General features: G+C 48.8%; 1 protein-coding gene across 2 annotated transcripts in view; it reads left to right on the plus strand.

The window, feature by feature from the left end:
• The window catches only part of Snap47 (synaptosome associated protein 47), a 48,153-nt gene extending 34,661 nt beyond the window's left edge, over positions 1 to 13,492 (plus strand). For both annotated transcript variants that reach the window (XM_038328601.2, XM_038328602.2), the window contains 2 exons: positions 190 to 314; positions 12,970 to 13,492. In XM_038328601.2, the coding sequence (XP_038184529.1) occupies positions 190 to 314; positions 12,970 to 13,116 (272 nt within the window). In that variant the 3' untranslated portion in view covers positions 13,117 to 13,492. The remainder of the gene's footprint in view (positions 1 to 189; positions 315 to 12,969) is intronic.
• Positions 13,493 to 19,940: the final 6,448 nt, after the last annotated feature.

Consider the following 19,940-nt stretch of genomic DNA (forward strand, 5'->3'; position numbering starts at 1 on the left):
GATGTGAAGCATTCAGCTCAGTAGAGGCCCAGCCGCCAAGGCCCGTAGGTACCCATATGGACACTCAGATGTGCTCCTCAGGCCAAAGCCTGTGGCAGTCTTAAATGCCCCTCTGTGAGCTGCTGAATGCTTGTGTGTGGTTTGCGCCTTCCGACAGTTTTCACCACTGACCTCAGCTTTCCGTTCCAGCTTCCAGACTGATGGGCTGCACTCCGCCCCGAGAGCTGCCCATGGGAGGCCAGGAAGGCGAGCAGCTGCAACTGCAGAGGAACTGGCCACTACTCTCTGAGGGGGAAGCCCAGGAGCTGACACAGGTAGAGGGTCCCTACTGCCTCAGTGGACCAGTTCAGCATCTCTGTCCTTACTGCCTGAGCCTCATCCCTCTCCTGCCTGAAGACAGGCCCTTGTTGGATTATGCATGCCTTTAACTAAGACAGTGGTTCTCAACCTGTGGGTCTCAACTCCTTTGGGGAGGTTTCATGGGGGTCACCTAAGACCACCGGAAAACACAGATATTCACATTACAATTCATAACAGTAGCAAAATTACAGTTATGAAGTAGCAACGAAAATAATGTTATGGGTGGGGGGGGGTCACTGCAACATGAAGAACTGCATTAAAGGATTGTAGCATTAGGAAGATTGAGAACCACTGCTCTAAAAGAAGCTGCTTGTTCCCAGGCTTTGCTGTGTTTTTGTAGTTGGAGAAAGGACAGGAATGCAGCGGCCTTCCAAACTCTCTAGTTTCATGACATACAAACTTCCGTTGTCTATGTGTGTATGCATGTGTGTGGACTGTATGTGTATGTGCTGTATGTGTGCTGTGCCTGTTCTGCACAGTATGTGTGTACTCTGTCTACTTACGTATGACTGTGCAGTATGCATGTGCTCTGTGTTCATGCGTTTATGATACATAGGTACTATATGTTGTGTGCTGTACATGAACACATGTTCTCCTCTAGAACCATGTATGTCCAGTTAAGGGTAAATTAGCTTGCTCATATCTCTCGTATTCAACATTAGGTTCTGGAAGAAGTTTTCTACTTTTCCTCAGATGGTTGAAAGTTAAGTACTCCACACAAATACTTGACATTTACCTCTCTGCGCTGACCCTGGACGGTGTGGTTGCCTCTCCTGATTCTGGAAGAAGCACCCCGTCAGCGTGTCATTTTCCTTACAGATATTTCAGTCTCTGTCCTTAGAAGATAAGAGAGCTGGTAGGATGGGATGGGTTTCTCTGAGGAAGACTGAGAAAGACTTTCTAAAAACAAAACAGCAGAAAGCAGCAGACAGATAAGAGCTGTTAAGAAATCAGAAGGATGAGGATGAGGCAGTAGGATCATGAGTTGCGTGTGTGCACACATAGAAACATACGTTCATGCATGAATACATGCATGATGAGTAAATGTAATCCTATTGATTTAGAAAATGAAAAGTGGGGGCTGAAGAGACAGCTTAACAATTAAGAGCACTTGCTTTTTGGGTGTGGTTTCCAGAAACCACATGGTGGCTCACAACCATCTGGACTGCCTCCTTCTGGTCTCTGTGGGTACTGCTTGCACTGTGCACATGCATGCATATAGACAAGAGTCATACACATAAAGTAAAGCTAAATAAATCATTTAAAAAAAAACAAACCATGGTTAAAAGCCAAGTCAGTGTTCACATTGCCCTGGACCTGCCATGAGGCCTGTCTATTCTAATCAGGACCTGCAGCTGCATTCAAGATGGTAACCTTAGCTCTGCCCCTCATCTGTGGGAGTTGTTGGTAAATACAGGGTTCTGTTTGGTGGGGAGCAGGCATCCGTAAGCAGAGCACTGTCTGTCTGAGAGATGAGTGTGAACAGCCATTCAGTAAACCTCAGTTATGTGTCTGCATAGGCACAGGCTTCTCTGAGCTCAGCAGCTTCCTCTTTGGGGAGGTGGGGGAAGTCATCTTTTCTATGAGATACTTTAACCATAGACCCCTGTTCCTTTTCTCATGGTCCAGTGTTTATGTTTAAGCATGACCCAGGTACACTGCCAGCTGTGACCAGCATCTTCCGTAGATCACTAGTCATACCTGTCTTCAAGACCTTCTGGGTGTGGTCTTGCTTGTATGAGATTTTGAGAAAGCCTGGTATGTCAAGGCCCACATCTCTGAGTTTCCACCGAGGACTCTCCTGAGAGCTTGGGCAAGAATGCATTGGCCTCAGGAGGCTGCATCTGAGCGTGCCTCATGCCAACCTTTATGATAACGTCTGAGCCCCACAGTGTGTTAACTGCAGTGGTGGTCGCGTAGTCGAGAGACCCCTCCTGTTTGTGAGCATCACATCTGTCTGCCTTCATCCTGAAGCTGAGGGTCAGACGGGAAGATGTCAGGATGAACGTAGGACTCCACAGGGCCTGTCTGTGGCAGTACCTAGAGGTCCTGAAGTGGTCCGTGCTGGCGACACTGGGTGCTGTGTATAGACTCCTAGTGCTGGGACGCTGAGAACGGTGGTGCCGCAAGGGCCCTATGAGGCCAGACTGGGCAGGTGGGACCTCTGTACCGGTCAGGGGATGCAGCCTAGCTTTACATGAAATGGTCTTTTCAAGGTAAAACACATGTTTTATATTTAGAGAGGAATTCCTAGCTGTACAGTTAAAGCTCACGCACAAGTAGGAATGAGTTAAATTCTGGGGAAAACAAAAATGCAAGAAATCCTCCTCCATCCAGCTGTGGTTTTGGTTGCAGATGCTATTAAAGCCATTATGTTGAGATGTGTCCTGGTGATTTAAATTGCAGTTGGGGATGCTAATGGGGAGGTGGCCAGGATTACACAGAGGCGGGAGTGGGCTGAGTGGGTACGTGGTCTGTGGCCACCAGCTGCCGCGTCACTGCGGCTAAGAGAGAAAGGGCCCAGGAGGCCAGAAGGAAACCAATCCCCTGGTTGACTTGGCAAAGCCCCTCAACTGACAACTGGCAGTGTCTGCTCCTCCTCAGAACTGTGGCTGCACTTGGTTCACGGGCTCTGCAGAGCCTCGCATTGGTGGTGGTGATGGACTGACAAATGATAAACAGAACGTGGAGATTGCTCCCTCAAAGCAGGGCTCTCCAGGTTTGCGCAGGTTCTTCCTGTCTCTGTTTCTGTGTTCTGACCTAAGCTGAGAGGTTCTTCTTCTCACTTAACCTTTTACTGGGAAGCTACAGTAGAGATCAGGGTGATCAGGTTTGGTGGATTGTGGGCAGAATGACGCCTAGCCTGACAACAGACTGCAGCAGAGAAAGGAAGCCCCTGTGCGTAAGAGCTCGTGTCATGCTCAGCAGGTGTGGTGGGCTACTCACATGGCAGCAGAGGGCTGCCCTGCATGTTGTCTTGCAGCTTGATGTTTTACCTTTAGAGTCCCCTGCCTGCTCTGTATATCCCAGCTCCACATGTATCTGTACCTGCCCAGATAGTTAGCTGTAGATTTCTGGAAAGAAGCTGTGGTTCTCTATTGGTTATATAACCCACTTCAAGAAATTTGTGGGCCAGAGAAGTGACTCGGGGTAAAGGCATTTTACCAAGCCTGATGACCCAAGTTTGACCCTTAGGACCTACATGGAAGAAGGAGAAAACTAAGTCTCACAAGTTATTCTATGCCAGGAATGGTGGTAAATGTTTTTAATCCCCAGAAATCAGGAGGCAGAGGCAGGAGAATCTCTGTGATATCAAGGAAACCTAATCTGCACAGGCCAACTAGGGTTCCACAGTGTGACCCTGTCTCAAAACAAAACAAAAATGACAAAAACAAATCGTCCTCTCACCGCCACATGCATGTGTGTATGCACAAAAAAAACAAAAATAAATATAATAAAAACATTAAAGAAATTCATGTCTGCTATCTCTGCCTTTTAATTCCGTTTGAGCAAATGTGGAACATGGCTCATCGTCTTCAGTGCTCATCACCTCGGCCTGTTTTCCTTGGCCACAGCATCACTGACTCGACTTCTGCACCCACACCGTCTCACACTGAGACCATGGGTCTTCTTCACACAGGGCCATGTACCATGATGACCCTCATGTGCCGCAGGTCTCATGGGCAAGGGTCACACATAACCTGTAAGGATAGAGCCCAGGAGGACCCACTTGTCTGCCAGCCTGAGTTCAGGGTCCATCCCTGGAGCAGTTTGTAGTGAGAGGAGGCGCTGAGTGTCACTAGTGAACTATTTTCCCACTTTGAGTTATCTTGAGGCCCTGTCAAAGTCCATTAGCCATAGAAGTATGGGTTTCTCATTCCTTTTATTCTTTTTTTTTAAAGATTTATTTATTTATTATGTATACAACATTCTACTTCCATGTATACCCACACACCAGAAGAGGGCACCAGATCTCATTACAGATGGTTGTGAGCCATCATGTGGTTGCTGGGAATTGAACTCAAACCTCTGGAAGAGCAGTCAGTGCTCTTAACCACTGAGCCATCTCTCCAGCCCCTCCTTTTATTCTTTATTCTGGTCTACTGGTCGATGTTTTGATTACTATAGCTCCTTAGTAAAGTTGCTATGTGTGTCTAAAATTGTTAAGTGTGTCATGCTTCTCTCATTTATATTTTAGTTTTTGAGGCAGGATTTCATATAGCCCAGACGGCCTTCACACTCATTATGTAGCCGATACTGGCTTTGAACTCTCAAGCCTTCAGTCTCCCAAGTGCTGGGATTACACGTGTATACCGCACATCTAGTTCCCACTCTGTGAGAATTGCTTCGACTATTCTAGGTCCCTTCCACAAGAGTATGAAGTTTAGCCTTTCCATTTTGGTTTACAAACTGCAGCTTGCATTTTGACCATGCCTGCACCGGGTCACTTTGGGAGGTTCTGTGGCCAGGACAGCCTGAAGCCTTCTAGCCCAGCACCTAGGGAGTCTTTCTGTTTGTTTCAGTCTCTGACTTCATTCCCAGTGTACCTCTCCCCTTGTGTGCTAGGCTGCTGTTTCATTCTCTAGGATGCTATCATAAGCAGAATGATTTTCTCAGCTTCCTTTTCCAGTCCTTTGCTGCTGCAACAGACTTGTGCTACTTTGGTCCTGTGCTGAGTTCTTTGCTCAGCCTGTTCACTTTTGTAGCTGAGTCTTAGGTTTTCTGCAGTCAGACAAGACCCTCCGCACACGGGAGTCATCTCAGTGCTGCCTTCCCAAGACTGTTACATTTTTTTTCTTTCTTGCTTCACCATTTATAAATTTTTATTTTTATTTTGTGTATGAGTGTTTACCCACACATGTCTGTGGTGCCACATGCATGCCCGATACCCTCAGAAGCCAGAAGAGGGCGTCTGACCCCCTAGAATTGGAGTTAGAGACAGTTGTGAGCTGACCTGTGGGTTCTGGGAATTGAACCCAGGTCCTATGGAAGAAGAGTCAGTGTCCTTAACCACTGCACCATCTCTGCAGTCCCTTTCTTAACTCTTTTGACCTTGAGGGTGTGGGTGCCCTGTTGGTAGATGCTGTGCATCCTCTAGAAGAAGGTCCTCTGTTCTGTGTCTGAGCATTTAACCAGGAGGACATGCTGGCTCTTGTTGATGCCCTTCCTTTGTTGGTGGACGATCTTTCCAACTGTGCTACTAACGTGGTAAGTCATGGAGTTCCTCACGTCAAGTCCCCTGCACTCTGCGATCCATCCCATATGGATTCAGTTTGTTTCCTGTGTTTTCATTTTCATTTGTCTCTAAGAATATACTAATTTCCTTTCATTGGCTGTTTCAGGGCTGCTGTTTAATTTGTGTATATGTATGAGTGTTTTGGCTTTCCAGATTTCTACTTTGATTCCTCTGTGGTCAGAGAAGAAACTTATTATTTCAGTCACTGTACATTTAATGAGATTCGTTCCCTGGCATATGATGTATGCTGGAGAAAGTCACTGAAGCATGGAATACTCTGCTTCACTCCTAAAATCCTGGGAATCCAAAAGTGAAGTATTTTCCCATGCTAATGATCCCTCTGCTGGCCAGTAGCCACAGCCACCAGAGTAACTTCAGGGTGGGGCTGGTTACCGAAAAACCAGGGCAAAACTGGAATGTGAAGACCCTCAGCCTTACCTCAGAAGAAGGGCTGAAGGTTGAGTGTATCACCAATGGCCAGTGGTTTAATCACCCACCCCCATATAATGAAGCCTCCATAAATGCATAGAGACGTTTTCAGACATCTTCCCGACAGCTGAACAATTGGAGGACCTAAAGGTGAGTGCCCACAGAAGGCATGGAAGCCCCGCCCTGTACCCATATCTGGCCTCCTGCATCTCTGTGTCATGATGAACCAGTCAACCTAAGCTAGTGTTCTCTAAGTTCTGTGAACTGCTTGAACAAGCCAGTACAAGCCAAGGAGGGGTTGCAGGAACTCCGACATACTGCTGGTCATCAGGGGAGGGCTTACCTGTGCCCCTGGAGTGGGGACATAGTGGGGACTGAGCCCCCAGCCTCTCCAGGCAGTAGATACCAGAGTTGAGCTGAGTTAGAGGACACACTGCTGAGGAGCGACTGTTGCTGCTGGGGAGCGGCCCCCAGACTCTGGGTCTTAGGGTGTTGTTACACAGCGAGGCTGCAGGCGCTCTTCCCCATAGTCTCGGCTGTGGTGCTCAGGTAGGGTGTTGGCAATAGTCCACTGGAGCCCTGCATTCCCTTCCGTGATCTCTCCAGAGACTGCTCACAGTAGGTAACAAGTACGAAGTAGCTTTGGTCTGGGCTGGGAGCAGCTCTTGAGTTTTGATGCCATTGGCTCCTGTCAGACAAATAAGGGATGAACAGGCTTAGGGGTTGTCTGTCTGTCTGTCTGTCGGTGTGCAGCACAAAGGCAGCGCATACTGAAATGGAAGGTGTAGGTACTGCACCCTTGCCTTATAACTCACCGTGTCGGGTGTGATGATTGTCACTGTCCCCTTTCATACAGCAGGGTCATACCTGAAGGCTTGGGTAAGAACAGATGGCACTTCGTGAAGCAGTACGAGGCCCTTGCATTGCTCTGAATCCGGGGAGCCATGCCTCAGTGCATCTTCCCTGTGTCTCCTGTTTTGTGTAGTAAAGATCCGTCTTTCTGCAAACATTGACTCACTTGCAGGTCACCTATGAGTTGTGTAGCAGTGTTCTGGGTCAGCCTTAGACCTGTGTACTCAGGCATCACGCTGACCCTCAAGTGAGAACAGCTGTTTGTCCCTGGCCGCTGGCCGCCAGAAGTGGTTCAAGGCCCACAGATCCCTGAAGACCTGAGCTCAGCTACTCTGCTGTCTCTAAGTCCCCCTAGAAATGGCACAAACAAGCCCATACACACCATGGTATGGGGGAGACTATGAGAGTGGAGCCTCACACCCACCCTCCCTGCCAGCCCCAGACCACCAGGAGCCCCTAGGAATGCAGCCACTGGGACGTGAGACTAGGGTGGTCTGTGAGCATTGCGTGTGATGGATTGCAGCAGAGCATGCTCCTGCAGCCCCTCGGGCTCCACTGTTATGAAAGCCAACTTTCCCTCCTTACCTTCTCCACAGCATGTTAATGGCTCAACTGGAAGAACCGTTCAGAGTTGCAGACAGCTTGATTTATCCCAGCTCTGTTCTTAAATGGTTGCTAATTTCTCACTGTAGGAAAATTCACAGTTTCTGGGTGAGTCAGTGTAAGAAGAGTTGAGAGCAGACAGCCCAGCTCACAATAACTGTAGGTGCTCAGATTCATACCCCATATCCTGGAGTCCTCTGACAAGGTGGAGCAGGGCATCTTTCCTGAGAGCCTATGTGAAGACAGCAGCCCGTGTGCTGCAGCATGTGTGGGCACACAGAAAGCTAGACTGTCTTGACAGCTCAGCTCCACATCATGAGGCCAAGACCCCTTGAGAGAGTGTGTGGGCACGTCCATGTGGTCAGTGCATCGAAACTGCCTCAATCAACTCTGGTTCCGTAATGTGCTGTCACTATGGACAGTGTAGAAATGGCAAGGAGGCTGAGGTCTCTCTCTGCTCCTCTGGTGTCCCTGGTGTGACCTGGCTACCAGCCAAGGCTGTGTTGGTATGCTTGTCTGCAGTCCAGGCAGCGTCATGCAGATAGACCACTCGTCACATACCGCTGGGCTATGAACTCCTGTCCAGAGCAGCCTTGAGGACTCATGGGCCTTTCAAGGCCAGTAAGGCTAGAGAGCCCTCCTCAAGGATTCCCTGGGAATAGCCCCTTGCAAAGCAGCAATTGTGCTTGTCCTAGGGACACAGCTCTGTGTGTGTGTGTTTGTTGTGAGGGGAGGGGGTGTCTGTTCCTTCCCTGATCTTTTGCGTCCCTCTCTACTTCCTGCCTGAAGTCACCTGAACTATTCCCTTCTCCCACCACACACACTGGGAGGAGCTGATGGGACTCGTGGACAGTGGTGCTGACTGCCGATGGCTGATGGTTGTTTTGCATCCATAGCTTCCCTGAGAGAAGAGCCCTCAACTTCCCAGACTCTCCTGGACACGTCTGCCCATGTTTACAGGTCTTGCCTGTCCTGCACGGGTTGACGGTTAGGTAGTCTGCATAAAGTGGCAGTCTTGTTTGCTGCATAGCAGGGACTTGTGGGAACATCCATCTGAGCCTGGTCTTTGACTCCCAGCCAGAGAGGGCCCATCAAGGGGCCCCTGGGTATGTCAGAGGCTGGCAGCATTATGTGCTGATGACTAGACAGCTTGTCATCCTGGGCCACAGAGGGAACAACTGTTTTTAAGGTTTGGCCAGACTTCATGAGCTCCATTCTTTCCATCCCCTGTTATATGGAATGTGCGTGGTGCTATTTAATTACTTCAATCCCTCTCTTAAAGAAAAAAGGCTCCCAATATTCTAGCAGTATTAGTGCTTAGAATGTTAGCTCTGTGACTTTCTGTGTCCGCGGACCTAGTAGCTGCTGGATGTCTTTTCAGTATGGGCAGGATTAATTAATTCCAAGTGCATTCTGGCAGACAGGCCAAGGGGTCTTAGCAGCCTATTTGGAATGAGTTCTATTTTTAAGACTTAAAAAATGGTGAGAGTTTTTCCAAATCAAAGATTAAATAGCAACCAGCCTGTATTTTGAGTATTTGTACAATAAAATGCTGAAAATTGGATAGGCAATCAGCTGTTTGGGCCACAGATTATTACATGTGAATATTCTTTATTCTTTGACTATTAGGCAGAAGTCACAGACTACACAGTTTCACTGACTTTTTTTTTTCTCGTTTTTTCCTTTGAGAAGGTCTCATAGCCTAGTCAAGATGACTTTGAATTTCTGGTCTTCCGACTTTACCTCCCAAGTGCTGAGATTGCAGGCAGACACCACCACACCCAGTTTATGTAATTCTGGGGGCTGAGCTTCAACTGCACTGTGTCCTCATCCCACACATAGCCTCTCTCCTGCTGCAGCTTCACTGTGCACAAGGGAGGGACAGTCGACTTAGCTTCTCAGGAAGACGGCAGTTGGAAATGTGTTGATATTTTGTTTGTTTCACGGACTCTGTCATAGAGGTGATCTTTGTGGACACAATGTCCCGTGTCCCTTGATCCTGTTTCATATAGCTAGCATTCATGTTTGTCCTGGCTGACAGTCACACTGGCATATAGGACTTCTGTGTTGTGTGTACTATACTTAACCAATCATGACTTTTGTTTGTTTACTTTTTGAATGCATTCACTTTTCACTCCTCAAAGTGTGGTCATTTAAGAATGCGTTGTTTCTTCCCGCACTGCAGCTTTATGGTACTGCGGGCTCCAAGGGCCGGGTAGGTCCTGCAGCCCAGCATCCTGGACAGGCCCAGATGAGACAGATAGATCATTGCTCCCTTTCAGGGACGTGTGATTTCTCACAGTGCCCTGGTGCTGTGACTGAGTCATCCCCCTGTGGCAGTTAATGCCAAGCTAGTGATTATGTCTCTTGTAAGCCGGCTCAGTCTGGATCCAGTGAGCGCCAACACTCACGGCCAGTGCACAGCTTTTCTGGACCTTATTGTTAAAAAGTTTGAGATTAAAAAAAAAAATGAACATTTTCTATTAAGTTCTGTGAGTTGCATGGCAAGGCACACAGTTCAAGCTTTTGTTTAGAATAACTAGAGAATGAAAAAGTAAACAACAGGAAACAAACTGGAAGTGTACTTTGCTCGTGTATTTTTAGTTTTCACGCAGGCATGTAGAGTAGTAATAGAATCCAGCTCGCACGGGCTGAACGCTCCTTCTCTGAAGCACTCAGGACCATACTGGTTTTGAATTATTTAGGATTTTGAAATATTTCTCAGACGTGAGATAGCCTCGGACTGGGACCTAGTCTAAGCGTGAAATTCACCTGTTGTGTGACTTTGACACATGCTTGAAGTGATCTCAGACAGTAGTTAACACTGCACCCATATTTTGGAGGTTTTGTTTTATGTTTTATTTTTGTTGTTTTGAGATAGGGTTTTGTGTAATCAAGGCTGGACTCAAACTCTGTATGTCACTGGGACTGGCCTTGAACTCCTGATCTTGCCTCTACCTTCCCTCCATGCCTGCGTTTTGATGTGGCCTGTCCCATGAGCTCAGGTGTAGCATTCTGCAGTGGTGTCACATCAGCTCAGAAAGATGCAGATTTGGGGTTGGGGGGGAGGATGCCAACCTGTCGTCTAATGTGATGAGTAACACTTTGAGTCATGGACGGCTTTCATTTTCTTCCCCCCTTCTCTTCTTTCCTGCAAGCACTGTTCTTCTTAGACACAGACAAGACGAACTGTGTCTGTCTACTAAGTGAGCCGTGGCCGAGAGGCTACAGGACCCACACATGACTGGCTAGAAGCTTTGGTGCCCAGAGTTCTGGTAGGACCTGGCTCCTGGTTTAAAAGAGGCCATAGTCTAAAGCATTTTTATTCCAGATCATGGCATGTGTACCTTCAGGACAGGGCGCTAACCGAGAATTGCGCTATCAGCACATCACAGTATACTTATACCCCCTGGAAAGACATGTGCTCTTATGGACCCACGTGCACACAGACTCATGGCCCGGGATTGTGTATGGCCTGACCGTTGGAGGCTGGGGGGCCTTGTCAGGTGACATAAGTGGCAGGCAGGGGAGAGAGGACGATTGATGAGAGAGAGGGGTGGGATGGGTGTTAGGGGACTCATTTCCTTGTTTTCCTTTGTTGTCTGGTGTCCTCTAGGTGAGGTCACAGTGTAGGAGATAGAAAAGACCTACTGTATGATGTCACCGCCCATCCAGGGCAAACCCCACAGCGTGTTTTCAGAGCTCGAGCTGGCTTCTGTGGGAGCAGACCTAGAACTGCAGGCAGTGTGCTCTGTCACAGTCTCTGTGTCTGTCTTTAGAGGAGCTCCCGAGACCCACTGGTGGCCCCAACACAGGCCTTTCAAGTTTGCAGTTTATTGTGCGGATGGCTTATGTGACTCTAGCTGTCGGGAAAGAACTTAGGCTCACTGTCCTGGTTTCTCCTGCTTGTGTTGTATGTTGTTAGTCAAAGGCACAGCTTGGCCAGGCCGCCAAACTGGTGGAAAGGCCAGCCTGTGAGTAAGGGTACCTTTGTGAGCTGGAGCTGAGCACTCAGTGTGTGACTGGGGGCACCAGCTAGGTGCCAGGAGAACAGTTTGGACCACCAGAGGTGTGTGGTAGCCGTGCCAGACCCTCGTAGGACACTTTCATATGTCATCAGGTAGAGGTCAGGGAAGGTCTTAGGGTGTAATGTAGTCACTAGACAGATGTTAGGGGCCTCTGAAGTCCCTACTCAGCCCATCCGTGTTATAAACAGCTGTGGGGAGACAGTGATTGTGACCAAGATGTCCCGATGACTCAGGTTCCTCAATTCCTCTTCCGTGGCCCACTTCTTTCCCCAGAAGAAGGTGTTCACAGTCATCACAAGTGGTGGGCGCTGTTTTCTTTTAGTGTGCTTTCCTTTCTGCTGTCAGCTTGGGAATATTAGCTGCTTAGCCCAGCTTCGTGAGAATATAGAGTAACCACAGTGTGAGGAGCTCTGAACTGCGGTAAAATAAAACTGCCTGGAGTATGACATGGATCACAGATGTGAATGTGGGCAGCTAGGGGGAAATGGGTCTCCTTGACCTCTCTGGCCTGCAGTGGTCTGTTACTTTCCCCAGTGGTCCCATGGACGCATTTACCTGTTCTCAGGCCCTCGGTGGTCTCTGCACTGGGGTAGGTATGGCCAGCCTTGTGTTTTTAAAGTGACCTTGTGTTCTGTAGCCTGTTAAATTATAGGCATTTGTTGTTTAATGATGAGGATGCATTTTAGGGGGAGCCTAGTGAGGGGACTTCACCATTACCAACATCTGGTGACATACAGGGGTCCGAATGCTTGCATCCCTTGCTGGCATGAGAGCTGTGAGCACAGACCGCACAGCTGCTGTAGCATGGCAAGTGTACTGCTGTACTAAGCTCGAGGCTCATTCCCGTGTTTGTCTGACAGGGAACCACGCAGCCTTGTGACTCGGTTAGCCCAGGTCCACAGCGGTTTCATTCAGCATCTTCTGGGGATGGCCATGCCCACTTGATGATGGCAGGCAGCTGCGTCCTTGGACGGCAGGGTTGAAGCACAATTAATAAAAACTCAGGGTCAGAAATTGGGGTCCAACCTGAAGATTTGAAAAGCAAAACAGCTAGCCACTGGCTCTTACCTCGACCTCAGTCTGAAATGGCAATCCTGCCTCCTGCAATCCCAGAAGAAGACTGCGTATCTGAGAGCGGTTTCCTCCCATTTTGTAATCCTCTCTAGGGCCGGGATGAAAGGCGTGCACCACTCAGTTTCTATGACAACTAGTGTGGCTGCTGAGACTAAATGTGTGTGTTACCATAACCTGGTCTGTAAGGCTGACTAGGGAGACTGTTTTACTCTCAAATCTTCAGGCAGTCATTATTTATTAAAATATATTTGAAATGCCGCTACACAGGGTTAGGCCTAGTGTGGAGACCAAGCCAGGCAGCAGCTCTGTAGGCTGTGTCCTCATGGCTTTCACTATTGGGAAAAGGACGGAAGTATGCATATTGCTTGTCATTTGTGCTTCTCCCAGATCCTGAGCAAGCTGAGGGGACTGGCACTGGACACTGAGGCAGAGCTCGAGCGCCAGGATGAAGCTCTGGATGGCATCACCGAGGCCGTGGACCAGGCCACCCTGACTGTGGACAAGCATAACCGGCGTATGAGGAAGCTGCTGTAGCGGAGCGAGTTGCAGAGCGGTCCCCCTGGCATGGCGCTCCTGATTCTGCTGTTTCCAGCCCTGTGTCCTTTGCACTGGAACCTGGGAAGCCATTTGTGGTGCTGTGGAACTGTGGCACCTTCCTAAGGATGGGCCACCAAGAGGAGCCACGGCATGCATGAGTATGATGTGTTTTCCAGGTGCCCTTAGCATGTGGGCCAAGTCCTGTTCAGGTAAGGATGGCCCACGGCATCGCCATCCTCCCTGTCCTCACTGAGACCCCAGCTTTGTGCTGTCGTTGTGGGACTGTGACCCAGGTTGCCGTGCGCAAATCACGTCATCTTGTCATCGTTCCACCATTTCTGCCGAACAGTAAAGAAAACGCCAGTCATTCTGAGGGATGAGTACTTGGTCTGACTCTGTTGTTCACTTGCCACAGGCATTGATTCCCCTTAAGATGCTGCTGTAGCCCCTGCCACCTTATCCTGGTCATCAGTTAGCGTTCTGTAGAGGAACAAATCTAGTAGCCTCGGCGTACGTCTTATAAAAGTGTTTACTGGATTGCTACGTCATAGGGCTGGGTCCAAGCACAGCCACGTGCACCCTGGAGAGTCAGAGAACACTGTAGCTGCCCAGGCCAAGACTCCTGACCCTCCAGCTGCCCCAGTTCTGAAGGCTGGAAGCTCCAGGAACACTGGTCTTGGTTCTGCATTTATAGGTCAAAGATAATGGGAGCCTGCGGCAGCCATGCACTCTCAGAGAGAGAGGGCCCACACACTTAGCACACACTGCTTCCTCCACCACCCATTTAGGCTGCCCACAATCAGGGCAAACCCCTTTTCCCTAATCCCTGTCCCTCTGGAAGCATACACACCCCAATCCCAGACACACAGGCATGTCTCACGACTCCTAGACAGCACTTAATCTAGTAAATTGATGACCACGACCAGACGTTCTGCTGGCCTTGCCTTGCAGACAGCCTTTTCTCATCACGTGTGTGGGGACGGGCAAACGCCGCAAGTGCAGCCCGCCCCCAGCACAGTGCCTCTGCTTCTAGGGAAACAGACACAGTGCTGATACCCAGGCTACTCAGAAATGTGCCTAGGTGCCTGCTTTAAGAGGACCCAAGCTATGCCCTACTGTTTGCCTTTGCCTGGTCTTGTGCGTTTTCAGTGCGGGTTCTCATGTCTCTGCTAGGAGCTACTTCCACAAGCCCCTTCCCAGTGGGCCACTAGGACTCTGGGCTTGTTTATTTGTGCAGGGGAGGAGGGTATCCTGTGGGTTATGTTTTATTTTTTTGAGACAGGTTCTCACTCTAGTCCAAGCTGGCCTCAGACTTACCGCAGTCCTCCTGTCTCAGCCTTCTAAGTGCTAGGATTATGGGCATGTGCCCCCTCACCTGGCCCCATCGTGTGGATACAAGGTCACTGGTGTGTGAAGATGTCTGTTTGATTCCCAGCACCCATGTCATGGCTGATAATCTCCTGTAATTCCAGGTCCAAGTGATCTGGTGACCTCTTTTGACCTCCATGGGTACCAGGCACACACATGGTAAACAGACATATATTTAAGCAAAATGTTAATACACAAAAAATAAAAATATAATTAAAAAAAAAGGTAGAGTTCAGAGGGTGGTATGTGGAGACCTGTGGCTTTCACAAGAGGTTTTCTCCTGGGGTTCCACACCAGTGTACATCCACACGTTTCAAATGGGAAGAGAGAGCACCACCCAGCAGCTCCTTAAGACGTGTTCGAACATTCTGAGAAACTCATCTCTGAACAGCAGTTGTTGGAATTCGTGTGGTCTGTAAGTTGAGGTACTGCCCAAACCCAGGGCCAGAAGGGACGTCCGTGAAGGCCGGGGGCAGGCTTGCCTGGTGTCCCTAGCACAGGCTGAGTGACAAGCAGCACATGTTCTTAAGTTCCAGGAATGTGCCCAAAGCTTGATTCTGTTGGGGGGGCTTCTGCAGGCTGCGCTCTCCTGTGTCCCTGACTCCTTGGTATAGTCTACAGAGTCAGGTTGTCTGGTTCCTCTTCCTCCAGCTAGGCACCACATCCTAACAAACTCTCCAAACAAACTTTTCCTCGGCCCTTTTGAGCAGAAAAGCCACAGGTTGCTCGTTCTTGACCCAGAGGCACTTCTCAGCCTCCCCACACGGGGATTCTGGACAGACTGACAAGGTTTGGAGTAGGAAGACTGAGTGGTCACCTTCTGTGGGGGAGTGTTGGGGTGGCTGTTCCAGGGAGGCCTCCCAGGATTCAGAGGAAACTGCTTTGGAGGCACAGTGAGCAGAACCCCCAGTGTGGGGCTGGAGGAAGGGGAGTGTGGAGTAGGAGAAGGGAAATGTGGAGTCTGGGAGGGGGACACCTTGGGGCCCAAAGGAAGACCCAGATCAGTGTGGTGGTACGTGTTTTGTTTGCTTTTTTTTTTAATATTCTGTTTTGAGTCTCACTTATTTAGATCTCACTATATGGCCTGACTGGCCTGGAACTCTCCATGTAGACCAGGCTGTCCTCTAACTCTGGGAGCGCCTCCTGCTTCAGTCTCCTGACTACGGGGGTTAAGGCGTGCACCACCATGCCTGTTGTAGTCCAATGATTTCATTGTGCTTGCATAATAGGCCCTGTTCTTGGGAGGAGACCTCTGCCAGACACGGTCTCTTTATGTAGCGCAGACTGACCACGCTCAGAATCCTGCCTCAGCCTTGCGAGTGCTGGGAGTTCGGGTGGTCCCACCAACTGTGTGCTTTCGATAGAAGATGGAGAGGTGTTCGCCAGGCCCCAGAGCTTTCAGCATCTTCCTGAGGGCTCTTCCCTGAAGATCTTTGAGACCTGTAGGTGACCCAGGAGGAGCCCGTGTGCAGAGCAGAGCAAGGCTGTCACAGAATGAGATGGGGACACCCTGTGTACCCTGTCTTTCTAGTCAGTGCACCCCATGATATGCTACCCGCTAACTGCAGGAGGGCCCAGATTCACACAGGGAGAAGCCGACTCCAGAGCAGGAAGATTGTTGGAGCAGGGGACACTACCAAACACAACAAACTTGTCTGCAAGGAGACACCCTCGACATGACACCCTACATGCCGGAACCTGCACCTCCCTGTCAGCAGTGCACAACTCTCAGGGAGTAGGAAACACCTGGGTGGCCATCCACACCCCACTGGGCTTCTGACTCAGGAGGGAGAGTTCAGCCCCGCTGGCATCTCCCCGCCTGCGTGACACACGCCTTCCTGGTGGGCGACTCTTTCATTCCAGGACCCAAGTGAGGACGGTGCTGTCTCTGTCCCTGACTCCTCGCTGTAGTCTACAGAGTCTGGTTGTCTGGTTCCTCTTCCTCCAGCTAGGCACCACATCCTAACAAACTCTCTGAACAGTGCCACTGGCTGAGAACCAAGTCCTCCAACCCTTGAGCCCACGGAGGACATTTGATATACAAACCATAGCATCAGAGAGACAAAGTCTAGTCAGTAGGTGTAGCCCTGCCTTGTTCTCAGAGACTGAGAAATAGCGGTCAGAAACCCCACAAAAACGGAGTTTCAGAATAAGCAAAATACTTTTTATTTTTTCATACTAAGCAGTCAGGGAAGTTTACTAAAACACATGATCTACCATATCTGTGTGTGCATAGAGGAATGAGTGAGAGCAGTGGTATCAAAGGTGAAGGTAGAAGGAATGAAAAATACCTTGTCGTTTTTAAACATTTATTTTTGTTTTTTGTGTAATGTTTGTCTGCATATATGTATGCATGTATTCCTGGTGCCAATAGATGACCAAGGAATGGGTGTTGGATTCCCTGGAACTGGAGTTACAGGTAGTGATGAGCTGAGACTTGAACCTGGGTCCTCAGGAAGAGCCTCCAGTTCTCTTAACCACTGAGCCATTTCTCCAGCTCCCTGTCACCATTTTTTTGAGGCATGGTCTCACTGTATAGCCATTGGCTGGCCTGGAACTTGCTATGTTGAACAGGCTGCTCTTGAATTCCCAGAAATCTGTCTGCCTGCCTCTGGCTCCTGAGTGATAAAATTTAAAGAATTTGCCCTACATCCAACTTGTTATCATTTTTCGTAATTTATTTATTCTTTGACAATATCCTATATCTATATATTCCTTGTTCCCAGACCTTTCATATCCCCCACCTCCGTGTGTGTGTGTGTGTGTGTGTGCGCACGCATGTGTGGACTGGAGCATAGACAGTGTACACACAGCCATACTCCTTAAGAAAGTGATCTCCCTGGCAGCCATCAGTTGTCAGTAGCTCCTGGGAGTGGGGCCTCCCAAGCCTCTTCCCCGTTCATGCTGGATTTCGTGCCGGTCACCATAGCTGCTCCGATGAGTCAATGGCCGCACCATGTCCAGAAGACAGCATTTCACATCACCCCTCTCTATCCTCTGGCTTTTACGACCTCTCCCTCCTTTTTCGGCAGCGTTCCCTGAGCCTGGGGGCTGGGGTTGGTACAGATACCCCATTTGTAGCTGAGTACCTAGTGATCTCTTATTTTTGACCAGTTATGACTCTGCCTTAACCGCAGCGCACAGCAGCACCAATCTGTGGATAGAAACATAAATATTTAGAAGGTAGTTTGACAACATTGAGTGTTTAGCAAAACAGCAATGCATTCCCATCCTAGGGCCTGTGACCTTGCCAGCAGCGGGCTTTGGACTGTGTTTACAGTACCAAGCATGAATTACTTCCTGTGGCGCAGGCTTCAAGTGCAGTCAGAAAGAAACTTGCTAACCCCCAAACAGTCATATGACTGTGCACAGTGGACACATCCTGTCTGGCAGGTCAGTGGCATAAGGTGCACCACTGGATAAGGCATTGATGCCTTCTCACCTTCAATAGCCTGAGAACCTTCTGGCACTATGAAAACTGGCAAGCAGGGAAGACTTTTCTGGTCACTTCCAGATTTATTTGACCATGCCCTTTAACCAAGGTGTGTGGTATTCCCAGCAGTAGGGTCATATCCTCTAGTTACGGTAGGCAGCTGTCCTAGTTTCCTTACTTTGGTTTTGTTGTTGTTTTTCTGAGATGGGTTTCTCTGTAGCTTTGGAGCCTTTCCTGGAACTTGCTCATAGACCAGACTGGCCTTGAACTCATAGGTCCATCTGCCTCTGCCTCCCAAGTGCTGGGATTAAAGGCATGTGCCACCCCCACCTGGCTAGTTTCCTTTCTGTCGCTGTGATTAAATGCCCTGACAAAAAAGCAATTTATGGGGCTGGAGAGATGGCTCAGCGGTTAAGAGCACTGACCATTCTCCCAGAGGACCTGGGTTCAATTCCCAGTACCCACACAGCAGCTTACAACTGCCTGTAACTCCAGTTCCAGGGAATCTGGCACCCTCACACAGACATGCAGTCAAAACACTAATGCACATAAAATTTAAAAAGCAACTCATGGGAGAAGGGACTTGTTTGAAGCTCACAGTCCCAGGTCAGAGTAGTTTCAAGGAAGCCACACTGGCAGGAACTTGAAGCAGCTAGTCACATCACACCCACAGATGAGCAGAGAGAATTAGGAGGGCTCGTGCCTATTGCTTAGTTAGCTCTCTATGCGCTCACTCAGCCTAGGGCCCAACCTATGAAATTGCTGCTGCCCGTAGTCGGGGTAGGTCTGCCCACCTTAACCTGATTAAGACAATCCCTCACAGGCGTACTCACAAGGCAGTGTGATGTGGGTGATCCTTCACTGAGGCTCTTCCCCCAAGGCGATTCTAGGTTGTGTCAGTTTGCCAAAGTCACAGTCACAGCTAATCAAGAGCATTTGTGATGGCTTGTGCATTTCCGGGGGGGGGGCGCGGGGGGGGGCGATGAGGCCTCCCTGACCAATAACTCAGAGGTATCCCATGGCCGTCCCGTGCCTTCTGGGAGTAGTGTTGCCCACTCATGCAGAATACCTTCCTTAACACTTCCTTGTTACTATGTTTTATCTTTAGCTTACAAAGTAGGTTCCATAAAGCTTTTCCACACATCCTCGGTTTTTATTAACTCAGTCTTGTCCCTGTCCTCATTGCTGCTTAAACTTAATATTACTTCAATATTGCTTGCATTCTATTGAACCCCCCCTCCCCCAGTTAAGACCCCTTCCCTTCCTGCCCTTCATGGTCACTTCTGGTTTCTAACTCTAGCACTTACAGGGTTTCAGGTCTTATGTTGGGGTCCACGATCCATTTGGAGCTGGTTTTTGTGGAGGGTGAGAATTACGAACCTAGCTTCAACTTTCTACATGTAGACATTTAGTTTTCCCAATACCATTTGTTGAAGATGTTGTTTTTTCTCCAGTGTGTATTTTTGGCATCTTTATCAAAAATTAAATGACTGTAGTTGGGTGGCTTTGTATCTGGGTCCTCAACTATTTCGTTGATCTATGTGTCAGTCCATGCTATTTCTATTACTATGATTCTACTGTATACCTTGAAATTAGGTATGGTGATACCTCCAGCGATATTTGCTTTCTCAGGATTCCTTTGACCGAGGTCTTATGTGCTTTCAAATGAATTTTAAGATTTTTTTCCCCGAACTTCTGTGAAGAATTAAGATAACATTTTGATGTGAATTGCCTTGAGTCTATAGACTGCTTTTGGTGCGGTGGCCGTTTTCACAATATTAATCCTGCCAACCCATGAGCACAGCAGGGCTTTCTGCCACCGAGTGTCTTCTCCACTAACTTCTGTTAGTGGTTTAAATTTTTCAGAAGTGTAATAATTTCTATAAAATTTCATAGGAATCTTTCATACCTTGGTTAAATTTATTTCAAGGTTTTTATTTGGTGTGTGTGTGTGTGTGTGTGTGTGTGTGTGTGTGTGTGTGTGTGTGTGTGTGTTGAGGCTATCATGAATGCAATTCTT

Source organism: Arvicola amphibius, chromosome 4 (genome assembly GCF_903992535.2).
Source record: "Arvicola amphibius chromosome 4, mArvAmp1.2, whole genome shotgun sequence".
In the NCBI taxonomy this organism is placed as follows: domain Eukaryota; kingdom Metazoa; phylum Chordata; class Mammalia; order Rodentia; family Cricetidae; genus Arvicola; species Arvicola amphibius.